This window comes from Eumetopias jubatus, unplaced genomic scaffold, assembly GCF_037043125.1.
Source record: "Eumetopias jubatus isolate StellerSeaLion01/CBP00866 unplaced genomic scaffold, mEumJub1_p1.0 scaffold_1, whole genome shotgun sequence".
NCBI classification, from domain to species: Eukaryota; Metazoa; Chordata; class Mammalia; order Carnivora; family Otariidae; genus Eumetopias; species Eumetopias jubatus.
In genome coordinates this window covers 163,706,087-163,715,953 of record NW_028274807.1, presented here as the reverse complement: position 1 = coordinate 163,715,953, position 9,867 = coordinate 163,706,087, and the positions used below count along the sequence as shown (strand labels likewise).

Genomic DNA, 9,867 nt, shown 5'->3' with positions numbered 1-9,867 from the left:
CCCGAGCGCCTCCCGGGAGCGTGTGGCGTCCGCACCCCCGGGTCTTCCACGGCGCGGGCCAGGGACTTGACCGGGCACCTGGTGGCGCAGGCACACTGGAGGCGTTCGCTTCTGTGCACTCACGTCCCGGCTCCTGGAGCTGCTCGGCGCCGACCGTCGGTAGCATGGAAAGTTCGCCATCCCACCCCTGCCTGGATGGCAGCTGTAGGTCCGCGCGCGGACGTTGGGGGCAGAACCGGGCAGTCAGGGCGTCCGGCGTCAGAGCCCTGAGAGTTAGAATCCGAATCCAGATGTTAGAAACTGATTTTCGCGTTGGACTCGAATGTTAGCCTTACAGTTTCAGTCCCACCTTAGAAACAATTTTACCGTTGAAATTGGGGATTTTAGAGTTAGAACTGGCTTCCTAGCTTGGCCATAGAATCTTAGAATTAGAAACGGAATCTTAGCTTTGGAATCGGAACGTTGACATCGGAATTAGAACGTTGGAAAGGAGCGTTGGACCAAGAATGTGGCTCAGGGAAGAGTCAGCCTGCGACGCGTCAGTTAGCATTGTGGCCGTCGGGCCGGGCCCTCTGGGTGATTACACTCCTGGCCAGCCAGCACTGCGCTCAGTGACACTGAGGAGTGGCGGTGGCGATGGGGTTCCCACGGCTTCCAGGCTCGCGCGGCAGAACTGGGCGCGCGGCCAGTCACTCCAAGCATCTCTATGGGTGAAGACACCCAAAGGCCGAGGCTGCCCCCGCCCCACCCTAAGGTGGCAGGTGGTCCTGCCCGTGGGAGGATATTTGAACGGTTTGTTACCTAGCTTGGGGACCCGCTGGGACAGAAAAGGGGGGAAGAAGGTGCGGGCTGGGAGAGGGGTGCGGCGCGCTTATGCTCTCTCTCTCTCTCTGTCCTCCCAATTCCAGACGCCGCGATGCCCGGCCCTTGGTTGCTGCTGGCCATGGCGTTGACCCTGACCGTGGCTGGTATTCTGGGAGGTCGCGCACAGCCCGGTGTGGCCCAACAGGAAGCAGCGATCGCCGCCGAGCACGCGGGTCTGGACCACCTACTGCGCCAGGCGGAGCGCCTCCTACTGCTCGGCGAAGACCTCCAGCGGCTGCAAGGAAACCAGGGCAAGCCAGAATCAGGTGAGGGGCGGCCGTGTCCCTCCCACCAGAGTACCTGAAGAGGGCTGGAGGGAACCAGGACGCAGAGGTGGGGAGGGACTTGGTCATCCAAACTCTTGCCCTCCAGAAGCTTAGAAACTCTTGATCATAACCTTAGCAGGATCATGAGTTGACCCTTTCCTGAGATCAGATTTCTCTTCCATGTCGGTCCTGGGACTGTTTCACAGAAAACAGACTTTCAGTGGGGAAGATTCTGTGCAGGGGAGAGAGAAAAAGTCTCTGTACGTGACAGTTTTAATTACTACTTACTAGGTGCATATATGCCAGGCACTGTTCTAAGCACTTCAAACACGTTATCACACTATTTGATCTTCCTAACAAGCTCTTAGATCCAGACTGTTATTATCCCTCATTTTGCACAGAAGAAAACTGAGGCTCAGAGAAGTTAAGTGAGTTGCTTATGGTCACACAGCTAGGCAATGGCAGAGCTGGGACTGAAACCAGAGGCCTTTGACCATCTGTGTGTGTGCGTGCGTGTGTGCGATTCCTGAGAGGCTGTGCAAGGCAGTGACTCTGGATGAGTGCTGCGGGGAATCTGCCTTATCTAGGATCAAGGCTGGAGAAGGTGCTCAGGGGCAGAGGGTCCCTCACTGGTCTCTTTCCTTCCCCAGAGGCTCAGATCATTCAACCAGACTGGCTCTCCAAGCGGCAGCATCCAGGCAAAAGGGAGGGGGAGGCAGAAGAGGGAGTTGAAGAGGAGGAGGAAGAAAGTGGGGCTGTGAGCCCCCACAAACGGCAGCACCCTGGCCGGAGGGAGGATGTGGTCGCATGGTCCGATGTCACCCAGCAGAAGCGGCAGCATCCTGGCCGGCGCTCCTCCTGGCTGGGGTACACTTTCAGCAAGAGGCAGCACCCAGGCAGACGGCTGGTGGATTCCAAGGCCCAGAGGAGCTGGGGGGCAGAGGAGGAGGAGGAGGGTGAGCCGATGCCCGAGAAACGCCAGCATCCGGGCAAGAGGGCCCTGGGAGGCCCGTGTGGGCCCGGGGGAGCCTGTGGTCAAGCCAGCCTGCTGCTGGGGCTCGTGGATGACCTGAGCAGGAGTCAGGGGGCCGAGGAGAAGCGGCAGCATCCTGGGCGGCGGGCAACCTGGGCCAGGGAGCCGCTGGAGGAGTGAACCCAGTTTCCTATGAAGTTTAGAGTCTAAGAATGTCTTAAGCCCTGTGGGCCCTATCCCTTTGTGATGTCCTCTTTCCCTCCTCCTTAGATCCCTGACCATACACCTGAGCCCTCCCCCCATATACAACACCCAAATCCCTGGCCTTGTCCCCCCTTCCCCTTCAGGGACATGAGAAAGCAAGCCTCTGAGTTAAAAACCCCATATTACCCCACTTTCCACTGTTGGCAAGGGAGCAGATCCCAGAGTCCCTCTCCCTACACCCCCTCAGGCTGCTCCCCTTCCTTAGCTCTGGCTAAAATGACCGTTCTGTGTCCTCTGAGCAATCCCCAGAGAGAAGCAGGGTGACTACGGATCCAGCAGCCAGTGAGGTCAGGGTGGGATTGAAGATGTGATGTCCAAATCCAGTTTCTATCCTCCCCTTCTTGGGCGTCCTTTTGTGGGTGGGCAGAGCCCCGCCCCATGGCTGTGCTCTGCTTGGGCAAAGCTTTGCAGGGAGCGGCATCCTGTGGTGTGCTGTGTGGTGGCTGTGGGAATAAATATGTGCAGGCACATGGAAATAGCCCTGAAAACTGAACTTGTATATAACCTTCTAGAATCTTCCCCCGTCCATGATAATCATCCGAATGATAATAAAACATGCATCTGCATAATCTTGGAGCTCTGTGGTTACAGTTGTGTCTCATCTGGTGTGGGGTTTCTCTTTTTAACATTGAGTGGGACAAGATTAGAGCTCCCCAATTCTATTAAGAAAGGGCATCAAGGCCTCTGGGTTTGTAATCGTCATGGTTCGATGGCAGGAATCAACAGCCTGTGTCATTCAGCAGCCACAGTGAGAACAAAGGACCAGGCTGTCATTGGGGACTCAAACGAGGGCCTTCTGGGCCTGTGCAGGGAGGCAAGATGGGTGTAGGACAAGAGAGAGTGGTGGGGACTGAGGCAAAATGAAGAGGCCAGCTAAGTGAAGACACTTAAATCCAAAAACATTGTGTGAATCAAATAATAACAACAATGTATACACAGGGACGCCTGGGTGGCTCAGTCGTTAAGCGTCTGCCTTCGGCTCAGGTCACGATCCCAGGGTCCTGGGATCGAGCCCCGCATTGGGCTCCCTGCTCAGTGGGAAGCCTGCTTCTCCCTCTCCCACTCCCCCTGCTTGTGTTCCCTCTCTTGCTGTGCCTCTCTCTGTCAAAGAAATAAAATCTTTAAAAAATAAAAAACAGGGCGCCTGGGTGGCTCAGTTGGTTAAGCGACTGCCTTCAGCTCAGGTCATGATCCTGGAGTCCCGGGATCGAGTCCCACATCGGGCTCCCCGCTCAGCGGGGAGTCTGCTTCTCCCTCTGACTCTCCTCCCTCTCATGCTCTCTGTCTCTCATTCTCTCTCTCTCAAATAAATAAATAAAATCTTTAAAAAAAAATAAAAAATAAAAATAAAAAATAAAAAACAATGTATACACAACATTTATTATGTGTCAGGCACTGTCCTGAGCACTTCACATATAACCTTCTTATTTTTTTTAAGATTTTATTTTTTTAAGTAATCTCTACACCCAACATGGGGCCCAAACAACCCCAAGACCAAAAGTCACGAGCCCCACTGACAGCCAGCTGGATGTCCCTGTATTAATTCTTTTAATCCTCACAGTGGTCCTTCTAGGTATTACTATTATTATGTCCATTTTCCTAGTAAGGAAACCAAGGTACAGAAAAGTTAAGTAACTTGTCTGAGGCTGAATTTGGCCTACTCACTGCCAGTTTGCCACCTCTGATTTAGACTGAACTTCCCAATTTCCTCAGGCCTTAGACTCCAAATTAGGCTACCATTTGTTTGGTGGATGGATGAGCTATTTGTTTTTTCTGCAGACAGCTTTTGGTCACCTTCTTGGGCAGCGGAAGAAGGGGGTTAGAAGGGTGTCTGAGCCCCAGCTCCTCTCCTCAGGGAGCTCGTGGTTCAGGTGTGGTCAGGACAGAGGGAGACTTGGGCTTTGTAAGATGCACTTACACCCTTATTTTCAATATTACTCCCCCAAGCCCTCTGAAATATTAAGAATTTGATGGATTTGCTGATTTTTCTCACTTTCAGATGAGAGAACCAACACAGAGACTAGGGTACCGCCCCCGGGTGCATGAAGTCTGTAGGGCATTCCTCTACACCTGACTTTCCACTCCACTCGGCCACCTTAAAACACCCATTGTTGCCATCAGGGCAAGTGCGGCCCTAATAACATTCCCTCTGCTCTCAGTCCCCCTCTGGAGGTGAGTACCCTAACAGAGTCAATACGGACCATTTATGCAGTGCTTCCTTGGTGCTCAGTGCTTATAGACACTTTCTCAGTGAATCCCATGACCGCCCCCAGGCCAGCTGCCATGTCCATTTACAGTTGAAAAGAGTTGAGTTGCAGTTGAGCGTGGGTAAGAGAAGCACTTGACCAAGGATATACTCCACCTTCTCTTGCTTCCAAACTTGATTGATGTGCGGGATGTTGTTACCTCCTCAGATAGGGGAAGACTTGAAGAGTGTGAGAAAACCACCCTCCCAGCCAATTAAGGCTTTTCCCTCTGCTCCTGTGAGTGATTGTACCAATGCACCATGATGGAAAGGATCTGGGCATTGGCTTCAGCCCTGGACAAATGATTAAACTAGTTTGAGCCTAAGTCTTCTCATCCGTAATGTGGGCCCAGCAATCCCTACCCCTCCCTCAGAGTTGTTCTAATGATTAAATGGGACGGAGTGATAATGTGTACAGTCCTAGCACAGTGCATGGCACCAAGCAGATCTTTGATAAATGGCATTTTGAGGTCTAGTGCCTCAGGACAAGAAGGGATCCAAAACTGAACCTTGTAGGACCACTTATTCCTTCCTTCCTTCATTCTCTAATCACACACACAAAAAGTTTAACAAAAACCAAAAATCAGTCACTAGGGCTTTATTGTGAGTCCATGCCAGGAATTAGGGCTTTATCTTTAGCAGAGTCTATGTGCTACTCCCCCAAATACCCCCTTTCCTTCCCACTCTCACACATGTGCCTTTCACTCAGCCTAGGATGCTGTGGCAGAGATGCTTGGTGCGCTTCCCTAAATTTCCCAGCCTCCCTTGCACTTGGGGTAGAATCACATGACTAGCGCTGGCCAATGGGCTGTGAGCAGACAGGTGTCACTCCCTAGCTGAGGCACTTAGAGCCCATAAGCCTCACTTGCCCTTTTCTTCCTGCCTTGAAAGCCTGGGAGGCCACATGTTGAGATGGCAGAAAGCATGATGGAGGGATTCTGGACCCCAGAGTCACCAGATGGAAGTTAGACACTGCGTGCCCATATCAGACTTCTCATGTGTATTAAATCACTTGTATTGAGTGTATTAATACAAGCAAACTTGTATTAAGTCACTGAGATTTCAGGGTTTATTTGTTCCTCCAACAAACTTAGCCAATTCGGACTAACACAGATGCCTCCTCCCTGGGTCTCTCTCCACTGAAATCCTTCCCGTCTTTCCCTTCTCATATGTATCACCTTCATCAGAGCTGTTTAGATCAGGGCCCAGCACAAAGTAGGTGGTCAATAAATTTTGAGTAGATGTGGAAAGCTTTAAGTCATTTCTATTTTAGTTGCCCAGCCTGACTTCCTGGGGGACCCTGCCCTTAAGGGGCTCCCTATCCAGTGGGGAGACAGACAAGCAAACAGATGATGGCCACCCAGTGTGAGAAGTGTTGATTTTGGTGAGCAAATCATGCAAGGAGAGCACAGACGAGGGGTCCTTGTGTGAAGCAGGCTTCCCGGAGGGGAGCATCCACGCTGAGTCAAAGGGTAAGTAAAAAGAAAGACATTTCAGGCAGAAGAGAAGAGCATTAACAAAGGCCTAGTGGGAAGAAATAATGTGTTCTTGGAGTTGCTAACATTTGAAATCCGAGGTATTTTGGACCCTCCTTTTCCTCCCTCACCCTATCCTCTAACCCTGAAGGGCATGTGCCTCATCCGGGCCTTGTGCTTTATCCAGTCCTCCCTCTCTCCCTACCTTGGTTCAATCCAGGCCCCACACAGGGACTCAGACTCTCATGGCTTAGATGTGTGAGAAAGCAGGGTGGTTTGGGGTGGAATCAGGGAAGCCTTCATGGGGGAAGGGGCACTTGAGTAGAGCTTTGAAGGATGAAAGAAAAAAAATTTTTTCCTGAGCACTTCCTCCTGGGCCAGACATTAGGAAAAGTACTTTTATATCCACTGCTGGACACACAGTAGGTGATTTGTAAATATCTGTTGAACGAATGAATTACCCATCATAGTCATACCCCAGTTTAGAGAAAAGCAAATCAAGAGAGAAGTAAGGTGGCTTCTCTAAGTTCATGAGTCTGAAACTTGGGAGTTGTCTTTATGCTTCCCCTCCCCTATCACCCACATAGAATTTTTACCATGTTCTGTAGATTTTATCTCCCCAAATCCACCACTTCCTTCTAGCTCCTGGGCCACGACTTTGACCCTGGCCACCATCATCCTTGGCCATCAACCTCTGGAGACTACAGTGGCCTCCTCACTAGTCTTTGGCTTCCACTCTTGTCTCCCAAACCTACTCTCCACGCACAGCCAGAAGGACCTTCTCAAAGTGCAAATCTGATTTTGGCAACCACCTTGCTTAAGACCTATCAGTGGCTTTCATTTCACCTAGGATAGAATCTAAATTCCTTACCGCAGCCACAATGGCCTGCCCAATTGGCCTCTATTGTGTTACCCGCACACAACTCAGAGCCTTTGTTCATGGTATTCCCTCTGTGTAGAGGCCCTTGTGTTCCCTTTTTAAAAAAATTTTTTTAAATTATTTTAATTTTTTATTAACATATAATGTATTATTTGTTTCAGGGATACAGGTCTGTGATTCATCAGTCTTACACAATTCACAGCGCTCACCATAGCACATACCCTCCCCAATGTCCATCACCCAGCCACCCCATCCCTCCCACCCACCTCCACTCCAGCACCCTGAGTTCCCCTCTGTGTGTCTTCCAGCATTGTGGAAGTTGGAAAGCAAAGACTACATTTCCCAGACTCCCTTGCAGCTAGAGTCTTGGACACGCAGTAAGTTCTCCACATGGATGCTCTTGTGTGAGATTCGGAAGGCTGCTTTGACTCTTCGTGCTGAAAAAGCAGGGCCATAGTGAGGTGTGATATTTCTGCAACAGCTTCCCAGTGTCCAAACCCCAGCTTTGGAAGTATCTAGAGTCAATTGTTGATAGCAGCTTTCTGGCCAGAAGTATTTTTTTTTAAGATTTTGTTTATTTATTTGAGAGAGAGAATGAGAAAGAGAGAGAGAGCATGAGAGGGGGGAGGGTCCGAGGGAGAAGCAGACTCCCTGCTGGGCAGGGAGCTCGATGCGGGACTCGATCCCGGAACTCTAGGATCATGACCTGAGCCAAAGGCGGTCGCTTAACCAACTGAGCCACCCAGGCGCCCAGAAGTATTTTTTTTTTAAGATTTTATTTATTAATGAGCAAGGGGGAGGAGGAGACAGAGAGGGAAAAGCAGACTCCCCACTGAGCAGGTAGCCCGACGTGGGGTTCGATCCCAGGACCCTGAGACCATGACCCAGGCCAAAGGCAGATGTCCAACAGACTGATCCATCCAGGTGCCCCAGTATGATTTTTTTTCCTTTTCCTTTTAAACAACTTTATTAGGTGTATACTTAACATATCATAGAATTTACCTATTGTAGGCATACAATTCAATGATTTTTAGTAAATTTTTGACCATTTTCAGACCCCCGTTATAATATCTTTTACAATGAATCTCTTTCTATACTGTCAGCCCCAAACAACCACTTATCTACTTTTTCTCCATCAATCTGCCTTTTCTAGGCACTTTATACATATAGAATCATACAACATGTGGTTTCTTGTGCCTGGCTTCCACCCATTAGCACCTTTTTGAATTTCATCCATGATGCAGCAAGTTTTAGTAGTTTGTTCCTTTTTATTGCTGACTGGTGCTCCAAGTAGTGAGTTCTTAAACTCAATAATCCCAATGGTGGCCTCTTCATTTCCCATCTTCCTGATTGGAAACAGAGGAAACAGCTTCCCTGGCAGGTGGCTTCTGTCGTATCACTCTGCAAGCCTGCTCCTCAAGCCCTTTTCATAAACACCTAATTCCAAGAGTGATTCTCAAAATATTCAACAACTGGGGGGCCCCTGGGTGGCTCAGTCAGTTAAGCGCCTGCCTTTGGCTCAAATCATGATCCCAGAGTCCTGGGATCGAGCTCCGCATCGGGATCCCGGCTCCGCGGGGAGCCTGCCTCTCCCTCTCACTCTGCTGCTCTCCCTGCTTGTGCGTGCACGCTCTCTTTCTCTCTGTCAAATGGATAAATAAAATCTTAAAAAATAATAGTCAACAACTGGTCCAAGACAGGCATCAGCCAATCAGGACACATGTCCAATTGCAATGGATGGATTCGGATACACCTGTGAGGCCACAGCAGCCAGGAGCTGAATGCCAGGCCTGCTGTGTTAATTCTTTTCGTCTAACATTTCCAGAATGGTTTCTGTTTGTTCGCTGAACTCTGATGATTCACACTAAGTAACTCCTACTCCTCCTTAACTGTCACTTCAGACAACACTTTGTCGGGATGTGGCACTGCATCCCTCCTGCCCCTGCCTTACAGCTATAACAGTTTGTAATTATATCTGTCTCAGGCTGGGTGCCCCCAGCACCAGACCCCTAGACAAGGACTTGAGTCCAAGTGGTTTCCTTGGAGGGTGATCCCAGGAAGTGGTCCGGGAGCTGGGGAGTGTTTGGGAAAAGAGAGGGAAGTGGCATATGGAATTCATTAGTGAGCACGTTTTCCTTGGGAAACTGTAGATAGGCCTCAGAGTTGTCCCACTCGATGGAATGAGGATGGTAGAGATTTTCCAAGGATTCCCTTTAATCAGGGGCTGAGGGCTGCTCCTGGGGATGTTAACTCTCTGGTGCTTCCAGCTTGCCCTATGTGCCGACCACAAGAAGGAGGCCATTGTGTAAAGAATCTCAGGGTGCCATTAAGTGTCCTGCAAAGGTGAGAGCTGAGGGGATGAGGTGAGGTACCAGGAGCATCTGCCACAGTCTTCTTGATGATTTTCTTTCATAAGAGTCTTCTCCTTCACCACACTCTGTGCTCCGTGAAGCAGGGACCACTCCAGCAACCCCAGCACCTAGGAGAGTGCCTGGTGCAGAGCGAGTGCTCGGCAAATGTTTGTTGAATATGAACGAAGGCCACACGTGCAAAGGTGGTTCTGGGATTTGAGACCAGCCCAAGGGCAAGGTGGGAGGCAAACCCAAATGTTGTAGAATGCCGTGCAGTCACCACAAACCGGTGAACCCGGCCCCAAGGTGGGCCACGGACCTGAGAGCCTATGTTGCAACCCAGTGTAACATCTACCCAATTACTCCACCTTTTAAAACACTTTGGAGGACACAAAAGGGCTCTCTGCGCTGTGCCACCAAGATCCTACTACATGCAGGGCCCTGTGGAAGGCACGTTCCACCCACCATTTCCGCCCCCACTTTATGGATGAGAAACACCTGGCTCAGAGGTGAAGCGACTTGCCCAGGCCACACGTCTTACGTGGATGG

General features: G+C 50.5%; 1 protein-coding gene across 1 annotated transcript; it reads left to right on the top strand.

Moving 5' to 3' along the window:
* Positions 1–916: 916 nt before the first annotated feature.
* Positions 917–2,283, top strand: TRH (thyrotropin releasing hormone). Its single transcript, XM_028101595.2, has 2 exons — positions 917–1,130; positions 1,781–2,283. The coding sequence occupies exons 1-2, from the start codon at positions 917–919 to the stop codon at positions 2,281–2,283; spliced, it is 717 nt and encodes a 238-aa protein (XP_027957396.1).
* The last annotated feature ends 7,584 nt before the right edge of the window (positions 2,284–9,867 follow it).